Source organism: Rhinatrema bivittatum, chromosome 2 (assembly GCF_901001135.1).
Source record: "Rhinatrema bivittatum chromosome 2, aRhiBiv1.1, whole genome shotgun sequence".
Taxonomy (NCBI): Eukaryota; Metazoa; Chordata; class Amphibia; order Gymnophiona; family Rhinatrematidae; genus Rhinatrema; species Rhinatrema bivittatum.
This window is the reverse complement of record NC_042616.1, coordinates 22,683,721-22,705,098: the sequence shown is the minus strand read 5'-3', so window position 1 is coordinate 22,705,098 and position 21,378 is coordinate 22,683,721. Positions and strand designations below refer to the sequence as shown.

At 49.7% G+C, this 21,378-nt stretch overlaps 1 protein-coding gene across 3 annotated transcripts in view; it reads left to right on the top strand.

The window, feature by feature from the left end:
• LOC115083657 (oocyte zinc finger protein XlCOF6-like) overlaps positions 1-5,541 on the top strand; it is a 48,577-nt gene extending 43,036 nt beyond the window's left edge. For 2 of the 3 annotated variants that reach the window (XM_029587606.1, XM_029587605.1), the window contains one exon: positions 4,336-5,541. In XM_029587606.1, the coding sequence (XP_029443466.1) occupies positions 4,336-5,498 (1,163 nt within the window). In that variant the 3' untranslated portion in view covers positions 5,499-5,541. The remainder of the gene's footprint in view (positions 1-4,335) is intronic. The other variant, XM_029587607.1, reaches the window with a different exon arrangement.
• Positions 5,542-21,378: the final 15,837 nt, after the last annotated feature.

Below are 21,378 nucleotides of genomic sequence, written 5' to 3'. Positions count from 1 at the left end.
GATGACAGGCTTGGTATCTGAGATTCAGCTGGCTAGACTTTTCTTTAAGGAAATGTTCCTCTTTGGAGAAGACCTCGAAAAGCTGATTGATGATTTGGGGGAGTATAAGTCTCCCAGATTTCCCAAGGAGACTGTCCGCTTTTTTGCAAGGAAATGCTGGTTCAATATTATCCTTGCAGACTCTGCGCATCACCATCGAAATAATAGTTATTGAGCCTCTCCGTCTCTCCCCCCTCTCTTTCGATGGTAAGCTCTCTGGGACAGGGATTCTCTCCTTCCACCACCCAGCATCCCTTCCTTACGCTCTCTTGCCCCCAATGCTCTGCCCACGTTGCCCAGTATCTCCCTCTTTCTACCCGGCTCTCTCTCTCTCTCCTCCTGCCCCTCTACTCCTGTAGATTCTCCCCCTCCCCAGGAAGCCTGCAGAGAACAGGAGGGGGAGGAGCCAGCACCTCCGGAGACCTCACCGCTCTCCATGCCCAGGAGCCAGGGCCACGGGTCAGCAAGGGGAGGGGAGGGAGAGGGTTTGAGCTCTCGGCCTCTTCCATGGTGGCCGTTAGGCTGTGGGAAAGCAACGGCCGCGAGCTCACAAACGCCCCCCCCCCCCTCTCATCCTTTGCCCTCCCCGTCCCCACTCCTGCTCGGCTGCAGTTCAGAGACCCTCATTTTCTCCAGCATCTTTGATGGGGGTACGTGGCAGAGATATATTTTAAAGGTGGTGGTACCCGTGCACCACTATGCACCGTTGATGCTGTGCACATGTCTTTGCTATACAGTTTTACTCAGCAGGGAAACAACGCAAATAAAAATGTATAACGGGGGCGAGAGAATATTTCTTCCTTTTTTTTAAAATGTCTGTACAGATATGAGGCAACCCTGACATATACACACCCGTCTGCAGGACGTCTAGATCTGGAATTATACTTCTCGGTCGAGGCAAGGGGGTGAGTGGATTATGGCGGGGTTGGCACGGGCGCTTGTACCTAATTGCAATGCCCAGAGACTCCTCCTGTTTTCTCTGTGGCAGATCTTGCTGGGAGCTGCAAGACCTGCAGTTAAGACGGGGGGAGGGGAGGACGACCACCTTTGCAGCATTGCGGGCCAGTGAGAGCTGTTCCTGGCCGCAAGCAATGCTGGGGGTGGAGTCAGGTCCTACTGGCCACCTTCGCTGCTTTCTCCAGCCGCAGTCTGTCCCTGTGCAATCAGGGGTTCGAGACTGACCATTTGGGGAAGGGCGAGATGATCTCCCTGGTGGTTGTCCCAAGGTTAGTCACCTGCCTGATGTGGGACACGGGTCCCTGCCCCACCACAGCCTTCCCCCCTTGTTATCCACGTTTCTCCATTGGTTCTAGTATAGCTGGTGCCGTAAAAAAGAAGAAAAAAACAACTGGTACCAAATACTGAAATTCAACAGGGAATGGAAAATCATGCAGGGCGGGGGTTGACAGAAAAATCCATGGGCCAAGAACTGTTTGGAGGGGAAGCAGTGGCCAACGCCGAGCAGGAAAGAAACCTGCAGCGCATCATCGCTAATGACCTGAAGTTAGCCAGTCAGTGCGACAGAGGTGCAGGGAAAGGTAAGACTGGCGTGGCTGACAGAAAGATTGGGCCCACTGTTCAAAGGTGTCCCGTTATCTAAGTTATCCGGGTACAATTTATCCGCATACCTTAGGGCTATTCAGCGGCACGGCAGTGTGCCGACGACTATTACTGGATAAGTTCTAGTTAGCCAGATCAGGGATATCCGGGTAACTTTCGGCAGACTATTGAGCAGGTCTAACATATTCGCTTAACCTCATCGGATGAGACCGAATATAGGCACTTACCCAGTTAAGAGAGCTGGATAAGTTGCCCCACCTCGATCCACCTGTTGCCTGCCCCCAAGGTGTCCAGCTATCTACTCAGCCGGATAAATACTTATACAGCTCAATGGTGGCCGCTGAACGCAGCCGGATATTTAGCGGCTCCCACTTAGCCAGGTAAGTCCCTATTGAAGCGTTAAATTGCCGGCCTCTCATTATCTCTGCACGTCTGTGCCGAGAATCCACTTCGAGCCCTGCGTGCCGTTCTGGAGACCACATCTACAAAAGGACCTCGCTAAGTTAGAGGCAATTCAGAGTCAAGCCACCAAAATGTTACGTGTCCTGTGCTGTCAGTCATACCCAGAGAGCCTGAAGGAGCTAAGGATTTAATTTCTAGAAAGGAAAAGGGGAGATGCCATGCAGACGTTCGTTTATCTCTGAGGCTTCAATAAGGGGCCAGAAGGAGCATTTCGTATAGAATGAAAAACCCAAGGATAAAGGGTCATCTTATGACAGAGAAGGGAAGGAGGATCGAAAGGCATGTGAGAAGATATATTTTTTTCACTGAGCTCTTTAAGAAGAAACTGAAGACGTTTCTATTTAAGCAGGCTTTTTCATAAGGACTGTTTGTAGAAGAGAAAAATAGGAATATATTTTATTGATGTCTGTTTTTATTTTAGTTTTACTGTTCTTTTGTATCTTGTGATTGTATGTTTTAAATATGCAGTTTATTATGTATGTATTTTAAACTGGAATCTGCAAAGAACAGCTTGATGTCAATGTAAGTGAAATATAGGAAATGTTTAAAATTAAATTAAAGGTAGTGGAAGAGACTTCCAGGGGAGATAACTAAAGCCAAAACCCTGGCACAGACTTAATCTGTACCTTTTCTGTAGCATGTGTAAATGTTTTTGGAGAGACTCAGAAGAGCTAGACTAAGCTCTGAAGTGTGGTCAAGTATTTTTGGCTTCTCATTGTGTTTTCTTTACCCAGTTTCAGCTGTTGATGGCATCATGAGGGTGAATCTGTGGATTAGAAAAAGCATACTGGGCCTTATTCATAGTGGAACATTTATATTGTGTATGGCTTCGTATCGAGGCCAGTTATTGGCTGCTTGGGGAGGGGTGGGGTTAAAAGCTGTATGATCTGTTGGGTAATCATATGCAGTGTTTGTAAGAGGAGGGTTGGAAATGGGGGAAAACTTGTTCAGGTTGTTGCCATATGCACCACTCTGATGTGCTTTAGCTAGAAGAATGGTTCATCCTATTTTTGAAAATGAATAAATATAGCCCCAGCTATGCCCACTCCCTTCAGAAGTCACAGCAGGCCCGAGTGGGGTCTCCTTCCGATGATACAGGCCGGCCCCTGCAGTGCCATGGCTGCTGGAGCTTCCCTCCTCGGGCAGCGGCGGCAGCATGCTGGCACCCCCACAGCCCGCTCCTGCTGATGACCCCTGCACACAGGCAGAGAGCACACCCCCCCCCCCCCCCCAGGACAGCCACACGGAAGCAGTTGGCCTACTCTGCACATTGGGATGTCCAGCCCTGCTCATACCCACAATTATGCAGCGCATGGTGGGAAACCTCAGGCTTTAGCTCCTTCAGTCTCTCTGAGAGTTGCATTTGTGAAACAGAGGATGGAGCAGAGATTCAGTTTCCCATATTGGGCCTGCAGATGGCCGGATTCTTTGTTGGCATTGCTAACTGTATAAAATATATATATATTTTTTTTTTAATCAGACACAGCAATATGGAATAGCAAAATAAGAGAGTACAAGACCTAATCATGAGAATGTGTTGTCCTAGATCAGTGATCTAGAAAATTAAACATCAGCATTGTAACAGCCCCATTCCTTAACCAGATAGCCCCCTAGATTGCATCCTATTGGTCTGTTATGCCTTTAAGCAAAGAGGGTGGTTGCTGCTAGTTGACATATTGGGTTGATGAGCTGGGACACGGTCCTCCAAAACACATCGTTTCTTGTGTGTACAAAAGGGCACCTGAACGTGAATGGCCCTCACATTTTCCAGGGAGCTGTTTGTTTGATTTAAACTTGCGCGGTTTTAAAATAAAGAGAACTCAAAAGTGAGGAAAAATACCACAAAGGTAACATTCTTACAACCAGAAACAAAATAATATAAATGCCAGCAAAGCAATTCCAATAAACACAATTCCTACCAAAGCTGAAACAAAAATCTCCAATAAACTTCACATGAACGCCACATGAATTTTTCGTAAATCCAACAGATGGCATCATTACACACAAGTAATGAAAGGGAAAACCAATGATTTGCTTCGCTTTTGTAGTTTGTTGTATTTATTTATTTATTTTTTGTATTCCCTGAAGATTTATATAAAGACATCACACAGGAGTTTTCACTGTCATCTCAGAAAGCTTCTGCTAAATCATGGAATTCAGTAAACATCAGAGGTCCCATGGGGTCATTGCATGATCCCTGACAAAGTTTGATCCAGGTCACTGGTAGTTTTCTATAGCACAGACACTTGATTAATGCCTTCTTTTTATATCCAGCAGGTAATGAGGTCATACAGGAAGTGAAGAGGGAGGAGAATCGAGAAGAACACCCTATCGTACTGGCACTTACACCTAGACAATCAGGAAATTTCTGTGAGAATCTTGCCCAGAAGACTGAGGGGGGAGACATTAGCCAAAGACAGCAGGAATCAGAGAAGAAGGAGCAAGACTCTGCAGGAGAGTCACTGGATGGAGTCACTGCTTGTGAGAGAAGTGACAGGGAGTTCACAGACATCCCTGAGCATCAGAGACATCTGAGAAGAGAGAATCCCTTCCAAAGTAATAACAGTGACCAAATGACTTCTGACCTCCACCAGAGAGACCTGACAGTAGAGAGACCCTTCCAGAGTAATAACAGTGACCAAATGACTTTTAACATTCGTCAGAGTGAGGAGAAAAAGCAGAAGTCCTTTCTGTATGAGATCTGTAAAAAAAACTTTCACAGGAAATATTATCTATTATTGCATCAGAGAAGTCACACTGGGCAGAGAACCTTTCCATGTGCTCAGTGTGGAAAATGTTTCAAACAAAAATTAATTCTGAAATTACACCAGAGAATCCATAAGCAAAGGAACAATTTCACATGTAATAAATGTAATAGAAGTTTCTCTTGCAAGGAATCCTTAGTAATACACCTAAGGAAACACACACGGAAGATACCCTTTCATTCTCCTCAACATGGCCAATCTTACAATGGGAATTTTGTTTCAATAAATCAGCAGAATATGCAGACAGAAGAGAGAACATCTTCATATTCTGAAAGTGGAGACAGCGCCATTCAAAAGCAAGAACTTATACAGCAGCAGAAAACAGACACAGAAAATAATATATTTATATGCACCGAGTGTGATAAAGTCTTTATTTATCTGTGTCATCTGAAAAGGCACCAAAGGATCCACACTGGAGAAAAACCATTTCCATGTACGGAGTGTAAAAGAAGCTTCAATTATATTTCAGGTCTTAAAAGGCATGAAAGGATCCACACTGGAGAGAAACGATTCACATGTACTGAGTGCAAAAGAGGCTTCTATTGTTTATCAGATCTTACAAGACACACATACAGTCACACAGGAGAGAAACCATTTACATGCACTGAGTGTAATAAAAGCTACACCCGATCTTCAATTCTGAAAAGGCATAAAATGACCCATGTGGAATAGAAACCATTTACCTGTACTGAGTGTAATAAAAGCTTTGACAGACCTTTGGATCTGAAAAGGCATAAAATGACCCACACGGGAAAGAAACCATTTACCTGTACTGATTGTGATAAAAGCTTCATTCCTTTATCATAGCTACAAAGGCACCAAAGAACCCATGCAGGAAAGAATGCAAAATCCCCAAATATTATCAGCTGGCAATGTGCTACAAGCTGCTCACAGTAATATACGTAGACAGAATATATAAACATATTGATGTTAAGAAAATCATGGCAGTATAATAGAAATTCAACAAAAGAGGGGCAAATGGAACCAGTGACCAGTTAATGCTGAATAAGTCAGTATGGCATGGATAGCAAGTTTGCTTTCCATGAACAGTGTTTTCTGTAACTAGCAGGATTAAAAGAAAATTATTCCTTACCTGCTAATTTTCGTTCCTGTAGTACCATGGATCAGTCCAGACGGTGGGTTATGTCCCCCGTCCAGCAGATGGAGTCAGAACAGACTTCGAAGGGCGTAACCATATATACCAGTACCCCCTCTGCAGGAGCTCAGTATCAAGTATATCAAAGCCCGATGAGAACAAGAACACTCTGGATCAAGTTTGCTTAAACAAGCACTGAACGAAAAACTGAAACATCAACAGGTAACTGAAGGTAACCAACCAACTTTTAGGGAGTTGTGAAAGTAGCAGAAAGAGAAAACTGCGAGACACAAAATGCTGCTAGATAGCAATCCACCTGAGCAGCAAAGACAGAGCAGAGTGGAGCAGGACTAAGAACCCAAAAGCGGTGGGCGTCTGGACTGATCCATGGTACTACAGGAACGAAAATTAGCAGGTAAGGAATAATTTTCTTTTCCCTGTACGTACCAGGATCAGTCCAGACGGTGGGATGTACCCAAGCTTCCCTAAATCGGGTGGGGTCCTGCTCGGCCTGCTCGGAGAACCTGCTCACCAAAATGTCCAGAATCTGGAGAGGCGAGATGCAGGCGATAGTGCCTCGAGAACGTGTGCAGTGATTTCCATGTTGCTGCACGACAAATCTCCTGGGAAGATACAGAGCGGGCCTCCGCCCAGGAGGCTGCCTGAGAGCACGTAGAATGCGCTATGATGCCGCGAGGAGGAGTCCATCCCGCTCCAATGTAGGAAGCGGCAATACCGTCCTTTAACCACCTAGCAATCGTCATCTTCGAGGCCTGGGAACGCTTCCTGGGACCGGACCAAAGAACGAACAAATGGTCAGAAATCCTGAACTCATTAGTAGCCTCCAAATAGTGAAGCAACGTGTGCTTGACATCCAAGAGCCGGAGGGTCTTCGGCTCGGAGGAGGCGAAGGACGGAAGTTCCACCTTCTGGTTCAAATGGAAAGACGACACCACCTTCGGGAGAAAGGAGGGAACTGTGCGGAGGGAAACCCCTGAATCCGTGAACCGAAGATAAGGCTCTCTGCACGACAAAGCTTGAAGTTCCGAGATGCGCCGAGCAGAACAGATGGCCACGAGAAAGACAGCCTTAAGAGTGAGATCCTTGAGTGTTGCGCTGCGTAGCGGTTCGAAGGGCGGTCCCAACAAGGTGCGAAGAACGAGATTAAGACTCCAGGAGGGACATGGATCCCGTAACGGAGGTCGCATATGCTTGACACTCTTGAGGAAACGTGCGATGTCCGGCTGAAGTAAAAGAGAGCCGCCATACTGCAATAGCGAGCCCAGGGCGGCCACCTGAACTCGCAACGAATTATAGGCGAGACCTTTATCCACCCCATCCTGGAGAAACTGTAGAATCTGGGACAACGAAGCCCGCGTGGGACGCGCGCCCTGGCTGGTGCACCACATCTCGAAGACCTTCCAAACTCGAACGTAGGCCACCGATGTCGAAGTCTTCCGTGCCCACAGCAGCGTCGAAACTACCGCCTCCGGGTAGCCCCGGCGCCGGAGGCGTCGCCGCTCAAAAGCCAAGCCTCAAGACAGAAGAGTTCTGCCTGCTCGAAAAATACCGGGCCCTGATGTAGGAGACGTGGAAGATGTCCTAGTCTTATTGGCCCGTCTATCACCAGCTGTAGCAGGTCCGCAAACCAGGGTCGTCAGGGCCTCTCCGGGGCGACGAAGATCACGGTACCCTGATGGCTTTCTATTCTGCGAAGAATTCTGCCCACCAGGGGCCACGGTGGAAAGGCGTAGAGCAGGAGAAGTGGAGGCCACGGAAGAGCCAGGGCATCCACTCCTTCCGCGCCGCGCTCTCTTCTGCGACTGAAGAAGCGGGGGACCTTGGCGTTGAGGGCGGTCGCCATGAGGTCCAAGTGGGGGAACCCCCACCGGCGGACGAGAAGTTGCATCGCCTCGTCGGAGAGGGACCACTCTCCAGGATCCAGCTGTTGACGACTCAGAAAATCCGCCTGAACATTGTCTACTCCGGCAATGTGCGAGGCCGTGAGACGGACGAGATGCCGCTCTGCCCACTTCATCAGAAGCGCCGACTCAAGACGTGCCGGCTCCGCGTACCTCCCTGCCGATTGATGTAGGCCACGGTGGTGGCGTTGTCCGAGAGGATCCTGACTTCCCGGTTCCAAAGAAGCGGGAGAAAATGTCGTAGCGCTAAACGGGCCGCTCTGGTTTCCAGATGGTTGATTGGCCACGTCGCCTCCACCGCAGACCACGTCCCTTGCGTGGCGCTTCGATCGCAGAAGGCTCCCCAGCCGATGAGACTGGCATCCGTGGTCACCACCACCCAATTGGGAACCTCGAGGGAGACGCCGCAAGCCAGATTCGACGGGTCCAACCACCAACCCATACTGTCCCTGGCAGTCTGCGGAAGGGGAAGTATCATCTGATAATCCTGTGAGACTGGTTTCCAACGAGAAAGAAGCGCCGCCTGTAAAGGCCGCAGGTGTGCGAACGCCCAGGGCACGAGATCGATGGTGGAAGCCATCACGCCCAGGAGCTGCAGATAGTCCCAGGAGGTGGGTTCGGACAACGCAGAGAACCGCCATATGTGTTCCCGCAAGGATTGAGCCTTGTCCGGGCGTAAGAAGACCTTACCCTGACGCGTGTCGAAGCTCGCCCCCAGGAAGTCCAAGCGCTGCGAAGGAACGAGGGAGCTCTTGGAGAAGTTCACTACCCAACCCAGGGAATGAAGAACCTGGACGACCCTGGCTACCGATGACTGTCCGTGGATGAAGGACTTCGCACGTATGAGCCAATCGTCCAGATAGGGATGAACAAGAATGCCCTCCTTCCTTAGGGTCGCCGCCACGACCACCATGATCTTGGTGAAAGTGTGAGGAGTGGTCGCCAACCCGAATGGGAGCGCCTTGAACTGAAAATGTTGGCCCAGAATCTTGAAACGGAGGTAGCGCCGGTTAGCCGGGAGGATGGGAATGTGTAGGTAGCCCTCCGTCAGATCCAGGGAGGCAAGAAACTCCCCCTGATGCACCGCCGCAATCACCGAACGGAGCGTCTCCATGCGGAACCGGACAACCCGCAGTGACTTGTTGACTTCTTTTAGGTCCAGGATGGGCTGGAAGGATCCGTCCTTCTTGGGCACAACGAAGTAGATGGAATAATGGCCCAAGCCCACCTCGCCTAAGGGGACGGGAGAAATGGCCCCTATGTCCCGTAGCCTGTCCAGAGTTTGCTGCACTGCTCTTCTCTTGAGATCCGAGCCACAGGGGGAGAAGATGAACCTCCCTCTCGGAGGGCGGACAAACTCCAAGGCGTAGCTGTGTTTTATGGTGTCCAGAACCCACTGGTCTCAGGTGATACGCACCCACTCCCCGTAGAAACTCGCCAGACGACCCCCAATCCTGGGGGTGGAGGAGTGGGCGAGGCTGGCATCATTGGGTGGACTTAGGAGGGGGGTTCCCCGATCCTGACCCGTCTCGCGTGGGCCTGCGCCCACGAAAGGAGCGCGGCCAGGACTGCGATCTGGCAGCAGAGGTCCGAGGCCCAGCCTGTCTGTAACTTCTGTAGCGCCGTTGCGCTCTGGCTCTGGTCCGAGAAGAAGCAAAGGCCCTTGAAGGTCGGTGTCTATCCTCAGGGAGGCGGTGAACTGCGCTTTCCCCCAGGGACTTGATGATCTGATCCAGATCCTCCCTGAAGAGGAACTTGCCCCTGAAAGGCAGAGAGCTCAGGCTCGACTTGGAGGAGGTATCCGCTGCCCAGTTACGGAGCCACAACAGACGCCGTGCCGCCACTACCGAAACCATGGATCTTGCCAGAACCCGGAAGAGGTCGTACAAGGCATCCGCCCCGTACGCAATGGCAGCCTCTAGGCGGTCTGCCTGGGCGGCTTCCTCGGGCAGCAGGTCCTGAGACGTGAGAAGCTGTTGCACCCAACGAAGACTAGCCCGTTGGGCGAGCGAACTGCACATAACCGCCAGCATTCCCAGGGCGGAGACCTCAAAGACCCGTTTGAGAAAGACTTCCAACTTGCGGTCTTGAGTATCTCACAAAGCTGCTCCGCCCGTCACCGGAATAGTCGTCCTTTTTGTGACTGCCGACACCGCGGAGTCCACCTTCGGAACCTTGATGAGCTCCAGGAAGTCTTCAGGAAGAGGGTACAACTTCTCCATGGCTCGACTGACCTTCAGGGAAGCCTCCGGGGTATCCCATTCCCTGATCAGGAGCTGTAGAAAAGAATCGTGGATGGGAAAAGCCCGAGACCTCGGTCGAAGTGCCGCCAAGACTGGGTCCCCCTTCTTGGAGGACGTGACGACGGCTGGGGCCACTGGAGCTGGCGGGTCCGGCGGTGGGTCAAGATCCAACTCAAGGAGAATCTGCGGTATGAGGTCGTCCAGCTCTTCCCTCTGAAAGATGCGGAGCACATGCAGGTCATCCCCCTCCGGCAGGACGTCCGGCTGCCCCGCGTCCGGGGGGTCCGGGACAGCCCCCCCAGGGCTGAAGTCGTACCCACCGCTCCTGGGGCCAAGCGAACCCGGGTGGGGACTTGGGAGGCCCCCACGCCCGAACCTACCAGGTCAAGGGGGGCCTGTGGCATGAGCCGAGGCACTTTGGCGGGGGGGGGGGGGGGGGGGGGTTCCCGCGGGCAACACCCCGGGAGCTTCCAAACCCTGCAGGTAGGCCGTATGCATTAACAAAATAAACTCCGGGGAGAATCCCGGCCTGCTCGGGGGGGCCCCGGAGGAAGAGAAATCCAATGGCCCCGGGGCCTAAGAGCCTTGCTCCGGAGACAAAATCGGTGGAGAGACCTCATGAGAATCATTTTCCTCCTGCGCTGCATGAGAATCATCAGCGCGCTGAGAATTTAAAATGGCCGCTGTTCCCGCCAAAAATGGCGATGTGGCCGGCCCGCTCCGCACGGGCAGAGCTGAGAGAAATGAAAATTCGCTGAGGGACTGCGAGGTGCCTTCCCCCCCGGGAAGGCATTGCGCGCAGATGCCCTTGCGGGAGATCCGTGACCCCGGCTCGCCACAGGCCGAACAGCGTGATGGCCGCGGCATCGGGACCGCCGGGGAAGGGAAAGAGAGCCTCGGGGGGGGGGGGGCCCAAGAATACAAGGAACTGCTGCGGGGGGGGGCCCTGTCGGCCTGTGCTGCCCGCTGACCCAAGAATGTAGGAGGTGCCGCGGGGGGGGCCTAGTCGGCCGACACTACCCGCTCGGGGAATCCCCCCTCCCTGCCACAGCAGCCCTCGAGGAGCTCGAGTCGAGCCACGGGCGAAGTTATCGCGGAGAGGCCGGCCCCACCGGCGTCCACGAGGCACCGGTGCTGAAGAAACTGCAAAGGAAAACTTCAAAATAAAACACGCTGTAACTTACCCCCGGCCAGAGAGAAGCAAGGTCGCGGGAGATAGAGAGAGAGAGAGAGAAAGAGGCAGAGTAGGAAGCCACGCCTCCCCAAAAATTGACTTAGCTTTTTTTTTTTTTTTTTTTTGTAAAACTTGATCCAAATTGTTAATAGAAAATAGAGAGAAGAAGAAGAAGCAGAAGAAAATAATTCCCTGCCAGTCTGGGGAAGCACTGATTCCCCTACTCACATCTGCTGGAGTCAGAAGATACTGGGCTCCTGCAGAGGGGGTACTGGTATATATGGTTACGCCCCTCGAAGTCTTTTCTGACTCCATCTGCTGGATGGGGGACATAACCCACCGTCTGGACTGATCCTGGTACGTACAGGGAATTAGCTATTACATATGGGTTATGCCATCTGGTAGCACTGGAGGGACTTGTCTCACCAGGCTTGTAGAGCTTTTAGCTCTACTGACCATGTGCAGCAGTTACCATGTGGGTGTTGCCTTATGAGTCTTCTCAGTCAGTATTATAGCTAAATCTAGGAATGTAGTCAGCTCTCCAGGGAGGCAGGTGGACATTCCTTGGCTAATTCATCCTGCTATCTGCAGAAAGCACTGTTTAGCAAACTTACATTTTCCATCAAGAGGTAGGCTGAATTAGCCATTACTTGTGGGGAGTCCGAAGCTGAGGGTTGCAGCAGAGTGTTTACTTAGTAAACAACCTGGACCCACCGTAGAGAGTGGACTACAGTGGGAACAGATTAAAACTGTTTGTCGGAAGGGGGCGCGCTCTTGCTGCGGAGCAAGATGGCCGCATGACCTAGAGCTCCCGTACAGCCCAAGCCCGGCACCTGCCAAAATCGCCCTTCAAAATAAAAACACAGGCTTCAAACCTCCCGAAACGGCAAATGGAACCAGCCGAGATGGCACAGCACAAAAAAGGGCCCGATTTCAAGCAGTTTGCTTTTTCTAAAATTGTCGACATGGAAGAAGGACCTGGGAGCTTGGAGCCTCGGACTCGAGTGAGCAGGTAGCCGAGGGGGAGCGCGATTCGGGGGGAGCGACTATGGCGGCACCTGATCTCCCCCACGAGGGACGAATTTCGCAGGCGGTTCGGGAATCTTAGAAAAGAAATGAAAGATAATAAAAAAGAACTCTTATCCTCCATAGCACAATTAAAAGAAAATATGGCGGATATAGGGAGACGAGTGGATGACTGTGACATGCGCCTAGATGTGCAATCAGAAAAGCTTGAAAGTCTGCACAAATCAATTCAAAATGCCACACATGATTCAGAAGAAATGCTTGCCAAACTGGAAGATTTAGAAAACAGAAGCAGGCGAAATAATTTGAGGTTCAGAGGCATACCAGATACGGAGGCATATGCTGACTGTGAGACAACAATTCATAGATTCTGTGCTTTTCTCCTACAACAATAAAAAGACAATAATGCAGAATCTGTCCCTGCTCCAGAGGTAGAGCTGGAACGTGCCCATAGATCTCTGGGCCCTAGGATCCCTGGTAAACCAAGGGACATCATAGTGTGCTTCACTAGATATCCCATAAAAGAAAAAATTACCAAATTGCGAGAAAGCAATCTGTGTGGGAATGGGAATCCCACAGTATACAGATTTACACGGATCTCTCTCCACTGACTTTAAAGAAGAGGATGGAATTCAAGGAAATTACAGCGGTGCTCAGAAAACTTTCGATACCGCTGGCTATTCCCGTTCGGCATTGCAATCACTATTGATGGCACTACCACTAAAGCTAAAAATGTAGTGGAAGCCGCAGCCATCTTAAAAACAGTTCATCTGATCAGGGCAAAGGAAAGGGCTGATCTCCCTGGGAGGACACTGAGCGAAGATTTCTATGGGACAGACTCTGGATAAGAATCCTGATCTGCTGGTTTCAAATGAGTGACATGTTTCAGGTTTTAAGCTTAAAAGAGGTTTGATTTAAATTGTGTGAGGGGACGGCGGGGCAGGCTCGGGATGGGGGGGGCGGGGGCGGGCTCCGTGATGATTTTAACCCCCATAGCCGACACAGAATGCTACCGGCACAACTCTGTGTGGCATTTAAGAAATATGAGGGAGGGGGGAGGGAAAGGGAGGGATTCAGTGGGCAGTTTATCATACCAGAAGTGCACGAAGAATAACCACAAGCGTCAATTTTCTATATAATTTAGGGATGGGAATGAATGCTGAAATGGGTGTGCTCTATACAGTGGGCGAAGTACACTGGGGTGTGGTTAACAAAGAGGGGTGGAATGAAATCGCACTTCGGCGTACAGGATGGGATACGACTAGATCAATAATATGATGCCCATTAAATTATGGTCCTTAAATGTGAGGGGCCTTAATAGTCCGCAGAAACGGCAGATTTTAAGCATAGGGCGCAGCAATCAAAGGCAGTTATACTTATTCAGGAAATGCATCTGCAGAAAAGATATGAACACTTAGGGAGCAGAGTGGCCTTTAATGGCCGCTCTGCTCCCTAAGTGTTCATATCTGCTCCCTAAGTGTTCATATCCCTAAATGTATATGCTCCAAATTATTCCAAACAAGATTTCTTAGACAATGTATTAAACACATTGGAGGGGAACCATCTGGTTATTGTGGGTGACTTTAATCTTACCATCCAACCACACTTGGATAACTCGACCGGGGGGGATTAGGGGCCGCCGAAGACTGCGAACGTCTTAAAAAATGTATTATAGACAGAGATGTGGTAGATATATGGCAACACAGGAATACCGCCACCCGGGATTATACTTTCTATTCTCACCCTCACCACTCCTATTCCCGCATCGATTAGTTTCTAATAGATAAGCTGCTCAGCCTCCACATCAGAGATCTGGGAATAGGCCCCATTACATGGTCAGACCACGGCCCAACTTGGTTGTCTATAAAGACACGCAAATTACAGACGGGGTTACGGTATTGGAAATTGAACGACTCCCTATTGGAGAATGACGCATTTTGTCAGAAAGTGCGTTCCAAAATAGATGACTATCAACAACTTAACAGAACAGATTCCCACCCGAAACCCCTACTTTGGGAATGTTTAAAAGTAGTACTCAGAGGTAAGTTGATATCCCAGGCTTCTTATAAAAAAAAAGACAACCCAAGCAAAAGTAACAGCGTTACTGTCCAGTATTTCTGATTTGGAGAAGCAGCACAAGGCATCTCTGTCAATGCCTTGAAGGCCATACAAGCGAATGACATCGCTTATAAGCTACAATTAGTGCGGCAAGAACATTTTTGAATGGGGCAATAAATCCAGTAGGCTGTTAGCACGCAAATTGAAAAAACAGATCACACAAAATCAAATAACTAGGATCAAAGCGGCAGATTGCTCCATATTGGACTCTGCAGAGATGATACAGCATAGATTTCAACAATTTTATGGTGAGCTGTATACTGCAAACTCCAGCATCTCTTTGGCAAACATCAAAGCTTACCTTGACAATATCACTCTACCCATGCTAACAGACACGGAGAAGCAATATTTTGAGGGCCTTATAACACCCACTGAGCTCCACCATGCTATCAAAGCTCTTAAAGTTAATAAAGCACCAGGCCTAGATGGGTACATGGGCCTGTTTTACAAAACATTTACGGACCATTTATCACCCTACTTGCTAGAGGCCTTTAATGTACTTCGAGAAGGGGGTTCCCTTCCTGCTGAAGCTAACGTTGCAGGAATCACTATCTTGGCGAAACCAGGAAGAGACCCCTTGGCATGTGGGTCTTACCGACCCATATCCTTAATTAATATCGACTTAAAGCTTCTAGCCAAGATTTTAGCAACATGCCTAAATAAAATGATGGCTAAACTAACACACCCAGACCAAGCTGGCTTTATCCCAGGGCAGAAAGTGGCAGATAATGTCCGGAAAATAATAGATCTTTTATGGAAGGCTAAGAAAGACCATAGCCCGGCCATATTGCTAGCCATTGACGCTGAAAAAGCGTTTGATATGGTTCATTGGCAATTTTTATTTAAAACCTTGGAAAAGATGAACTTTGGCCCCAACTTCTTAAATTGATTGTTTAAACTTTACAACAATCCGAGGGCTAGGGTAAAGGTAAATGGGGCCTACTCAAATCCATTCCCAATAACTAGATGAACCAGGCAGGGATGTCCCCTGTCTCCCCTGTTATTTGTGCTATTTCTGGAGCCACTCACCACGAAGATTCGTGGGGACCGGTCCATCATGGGTATCCAGGTGGGGACAGAAGATTATAAACTGTCGCTATTCGCAGATGATGTATTATTCACACTAACCAACCAACCCTCAGCAGTCTTTACCAGGCGTGGTAGCTAAATTGCTGGACTTCAGCTCGGTGTCCGGTTTTCATTTAAACCTTGATAAATCCGAGGTATTGAACATTTCCCTACCCACCGCACAAGTCACACATCTCCCAACAACAATTTCCCCTGAAATGGGCAAGGTCAAAAATAAAATACCTGGGGATTATAATAGGTACTAAATTAGATGACCTGTTTAAACTCAACTACATCCCTCTCGCGGCCAAAGTCTTCCAGGATTTAGACCACTGGACATCCTTGCTTATTTCTTGGACAGGGAGGATAGCGGTATTAAAGATGACAGTCCTCCCCAAATGTAATTATCTGTTTCAGTCACTTCCAATTCATATCCCCACTGCTATATTAAAAACATGGCAAAAACATCTGTTTGCGTTTATATGGAAGCGGAGACCCCCTAGGGTAGCGCAAGCTACACTTTTTAGACATAAGCTTCGTGGAGGACTGGGGATCCCTAAACTCCAGTGGTACTACGCAGCAGCTCAGCTTGCAGCCGTCCTTTCATGGCATAGGCAAGGAGAAACGCCGAGATGGGTGGCCATAGAACAAGATAATTTGGGATCATTCCCTCTAAAAGCCCTCACTTGGCAACCAAAGAAAACCTGGAGGATTGATGGAGATATTCCCCTCTCCCTTCAAACCACTTTACAATCCTGGGCTCAGTGGAAACCTCTCCTAGTGGGCACGAGAAAATATTTTTTGAACACACATTTTATTTCACATCATAAACTCCCCCCCCCCCCCGGGGTGGGATTCTTCGCTATTGGAAGGGCAATGGAATGGGCCAGATCAGAGACACTGATGGTATTATGTCATTTGCCCTTCTCCAGGAATTGTATCAGTTATCACCATCTGCCGTTTTCTCCTACCTGCAACTTCGACAGTTTGATAGGCGGGAAGATATACAGGGAGAATTAACTAAAGGAAAGTCCCAATTTGAGGGATTGTGCGAGCATGCAGACCGCCTGAGGGGTGGTTTATCAAAAATTTATAATATGTTACAAAGCTCTTTGGCAGGAAGGCCACAATACACATACAAGTGGGAGAGAGACTTCGCGATCTTGCTCTCTGATGAGGAATGGGATCAAATATTTGTTCACACTAAGAAGTGCTCTGTCTCCTCTTCCCTTACTGAAAATGGCTATAAAATACTATTCCGTTGGCACCTCACACCAAGCAGGCTGTATAAAGCCAAACTGTGTGACGATGCTCTGTGTTGGAAAGGTTGTGGTCAAATTGGATCCTACCTACACATGTGGTAGGAATGCCCTAAAGTAAAGAGACTGTGGACTGATGTACAGGACATCATACAATGCACTCTACAAAGGCAGGTAGAACTGTCCCCGGCCCAGGGACTGTTGAATGTTCCCATTGACAGCTCCAGGTTTGAAAGTTTCTCACAGGACAAGCAGGATGGTTGTCCTCACAAATGGGTGACATCGAGGATGGAGCCCAACCACGGAAAACTTCTGTCAAAGTTTCTGGAACTTTGACTGGCCCCTACTGGGCATGCCCAGCACGGCACCAACCCTGCAGCCAGCAGGGGTCCCCCTTCAGTCTTCTTTTTTCCGCGCAGCAGTAGCCACGCGGTTAAGGAGCTCTTACCACATTCCTGACAGGAAATTCTTCTCGAACTTCTTTGAAGTAAAATTCGCCCCACAGGGGTCCCTCCTCTATCTAAATTTAGCCCGCGGTGTTTCGGTAAGTTTTTTGCCGTTTTTCGCCGATTACCGTCGAGTTTGGCCTTCGCGGCCTGCTGGCCGTCGACCGTCCCGCGGCTAAATTTTTGGTCAATGGCCATGGCGTCGGGGTTCCGTCGGTGCCCAGATTGTACGCGCACCATGTCTATCACAGACCCTCACAGAGTCTGTGTATTATGTTTAGGGAGTGAGCATGATGTCCTGACTTGCACCAAATGTGCCCTTATGACACCAAAAGGTCGCAAAGCCAGAATGGAGAAGATGGGACTCCTTTTCCATGCTCACACTCTGATGCCGTCCATCGCATCGACGTCCTCGGAACCGGCACCGTCGAAGTCCTTCCATCGTCTGCAACCTCCCGGTGACCGTCTGCCATCGACGTCTCCACGACCATCGACTCCCATCCCTTCCCCTGAGGATCGTGGGGATCGGAGGGAAAAGCATCGTCATCGACATCGCAAGTCTCGGATCATTGAGGAATTGAAGTCATCGACCTCGGTACTGTCTGAGCCGCCACCGAAGAAGTCTCGATCAGAAGTGGCACCGTCCACCTCTGTTTCTGAGACACTGAGGCAACCCTCTCCCCATCGGGGTTTGGGAGCCGCGATTCCACCGGTGACGGTGGTCCCTCCGGCTCAGCCTCAGCCTCCCTCTTCCGCGGAGCCGGGTATTGTTACCCCAGGTCTCCGGGAAGAACTGGACCGGCTGGTCCAGGAGGCCATTGACAAAGCGATGCAACGGTTCCAGACTCCTTCGGCACCGATTCCGCCACTGAGAGTGGAACCAGTCACCGACCCGATTCCAGCAGCGCTGGCCCCGCTGCTTGCCCGGATGGAAGCGCTCATGACCGCCCTTCCACCGGTGATACCTGGGTCACCGATAGCACCGGTGCGTTCCCCGATGCCAATTTCATCGGGTGCAGAAACACCATATCGAATTCCTCCTTCGGGAGTAGTCCCATCGATGCCGTGTCGTCCATCGCCACCGATACATTCCTCCGGGGCGATACGCACATCTGCTCCATCGATGCCTTCGATGCCCACACCGATGCCTCCAAAGGTATTTTCGATGCCTCCGGTGATTCCTTCGGGATTCTCGGAGCCTCAGCCGGGACCTTCAGGTATCCAACCCCCTCGTGGTCCTACAGGTCAACAACCTGACCCTTATGACACCTGGGGTGATGATACTTCCACAGATACCGATGATTTACCTTCACCACCCTCTCCTGCTGAAAGCAGAAAGTGTTCTCCCCCTGAGGACCTCTCTTTCACAAATTTTGTGAAGGAAATGTCGGAATTGGTCCCTTTTCAGCTTCAATCGGAGCAAGATGATAGGCACCAATGATGGAATTACTCCAATTTTTGGATGCCCCAAAAGTCATCACTTCTATTCCAATTCATCAGGAAGCCAAACACCAGATACATTTCCTGGAGCTTCGAGCAATCCGATACGCTCTCCGGGCTTTTCAAGATTGCCTATCAAATCACATAATCTTGATTCAGACGGACAACCAGGTGGCCATGTGGTACATCAACAAACAGGGAGGCACAGGCTCCTTCCTTCTCTGTCAGGAAACTGCGCGGATTTGGGCAGAAGCCCTCTCCCGTTCCATGTACCTCAGGGCCACCTACTTGCCGGGAGAAGACAATGTTTTGGCAGACCGGCTGAGCCGTGTCTTCCAACCACACGAGTGGTCACTCAATCCCTTGGTAGCGACCTCTCTTTTCCAGAAATGGGGTTATCCCCACATAGACCTCTTTGCATCCCCTCAGAACCACAAAGTGGCCAATTATTGCTCTCTCATTCGGTCTCAGCACTCTCGGCCCAGGGATGCATTCTCCCTCCCGTGGACAACCGGTCTGCTTTATGCATTCCCTCCACTTCCTCTTCTGTCGAAGACTCTTGTGAAGCTACGTCAGGACAAGGGAACCATGATCCTGATAGCACCGCACTGGCCACGCCAAGTGTGGTTTCCCATATTCCAGGATCTCTCCATCCGCAGACACATTCCCCTGGGAACGGACCCGCATCTGATCACTCAAAACGACGGATGCCTCCTCCATCCCAATCTCCAAGCCTTGTCCCTGACGGCATGGATGTTGAAAGGTTAGTCCTTCAACCACTTAACCTATCGGATTCAGTTTCTCGTGTCCTCATTGCTTCACGAAAGCCTTCCACAAGAAAATCTTACTCCTACAAATGGAAAAGGTACACATCATGGTGCACTTCGCAGTCCCTTGATCCCCTTTCCTGTCCAATTCCTAAATTTTTGGACTATCTTTGGCATTTGTCAGAATCAGGTCTAAAGACCTCTTCCATTAGAATGCATGTCAGTGCGGTAGCCGCCTTCCATAAAGGTATCGGGGGTGTCCCTATTTCAGTACAACCCCTTGTAACACGCTTTCTTAAAGGCTTGCTCCATTTGAAGCCACCTTTACGTCCTCCGGCCCCATCTTGGGACCTTAATCTGGTTCTTGGTCGCCTTATGAAACCACCCTTCGAACCTCTTCACTCCTTGCACCTTAAATATCTCACATGGAAAGTGATATTTCTTCTGGCTATCACTTCAGCTCGCAGGGTTAGTGAGTTACAGGCCCTAGTTACCTATCCGCCCTACACTAAACTCCTGCAGGACCGGGCAGTACTCTGCACTCACCCTAAATTCTTACCTAAGGTAGTTTCGGAGTTTCATATTAATCAATCCATCATACTACCTATTTTCTTTCCCAGGCCCCACTCCAACTCCAGGGAACAGACTCTGCATATCCTCGACTGTAAATGTGCTCTAGCTTTCTATCTAGACCGTACAGTTACCCACAGGAAGAGCACTCAATTATTCGTCTCTTTCCATCCTAACAAGTTAGGGCAACCTGTGGGTAAGCAGGCTCTTTCCTCCTGGTTGGCGGACTGCATCTCTTTCTGCTATCAGCAAGCTGGCATTCCCTTTCAAGACCGTGTTAAGGCACACTCTGTGAGGGCCATGGCGACTTCAGTAGCACACCTTCGATCGGTGCCGCTTCCTGACATCTGCAGGGCTGCTACCTGGAGTTCTCTCCATACATTTGCAGCCCACTACTGTTTGGACAAAGCTGGAAGACAGGATTCCATCTTCGGCCAATCTGTCTTGCGTAACCTTTTTCCAACATGACGTACCAACACCCATCCGCCTACCCAGTGGGGTGCGGATGTCCTCTACCAAATTTCACCCCAGTTGTTGTGCCTGTTGCACGCCGTTGGGTACTTTTGGTGCACGTTCGGACATCCTCAGCTTGGTACTCACCCATTTGTGAGGACAACCATCCTGCTTGTCCTGTGAGAAAGCAAATGTTGCTTACCTGATGTAACAGGTGTTCTCACAGGACAGCAGGATGTTAGTCCTCACGAAACCCGCCCGCCGCCCCGCGGTGTTGGGTTCGTTTTTCTTATTTTATTTTTCGGCACTGCCTGTAGCTTTGAAACAAGACTGAAGGGGGACCCCTGCTGGCTGCAGGGTTGGTTCCGTGCTGGGCATGCCCAGTAGGGGCCAGTCAAAGTTCCAGAAACTTTGACAGAAGTTTTCCGTGGTTGGGCTCCATCCTCGATGTCACCCATTTGTGAGGACTAACATCCTGCTGTCCTTTGAGAACACCTGTTACATCAGGTAAGCAACATTTGCTATACTAATCAACCAGCTCTGCTTGGGGGCAAGGTGCCTTTTGGCGGCCACCTGGAAACAGTCTAAGGTACCTCCAAAAGACTCCTTATTACAGAAACTGGACATAATGTGTGTGATGTATAAGATAACTGCCCAAAGACACCTTCACCTTCCCAAATTTGAGAGGACATGGTCACCATATCTTATATAGAAAATGGGTGTGCTGCCAGCAACCCTGGGGACTCCTACCTCTAATGAACCTTCAGTGTGAGGCAACCCAATGAACTGACTGACATGGTTGACCACTGTACTTACAGTATCTCATACTTAATTCATTCACGTTCTCCTATATTCAGCTTGTGGATGTTGGATTGCATTTATGTTACATGATGCATTTAATATATAACACACTTCGTATAGCAGTACATTATTATTTCGTTGATGCATATATTCATGTGCAATTGTTGTG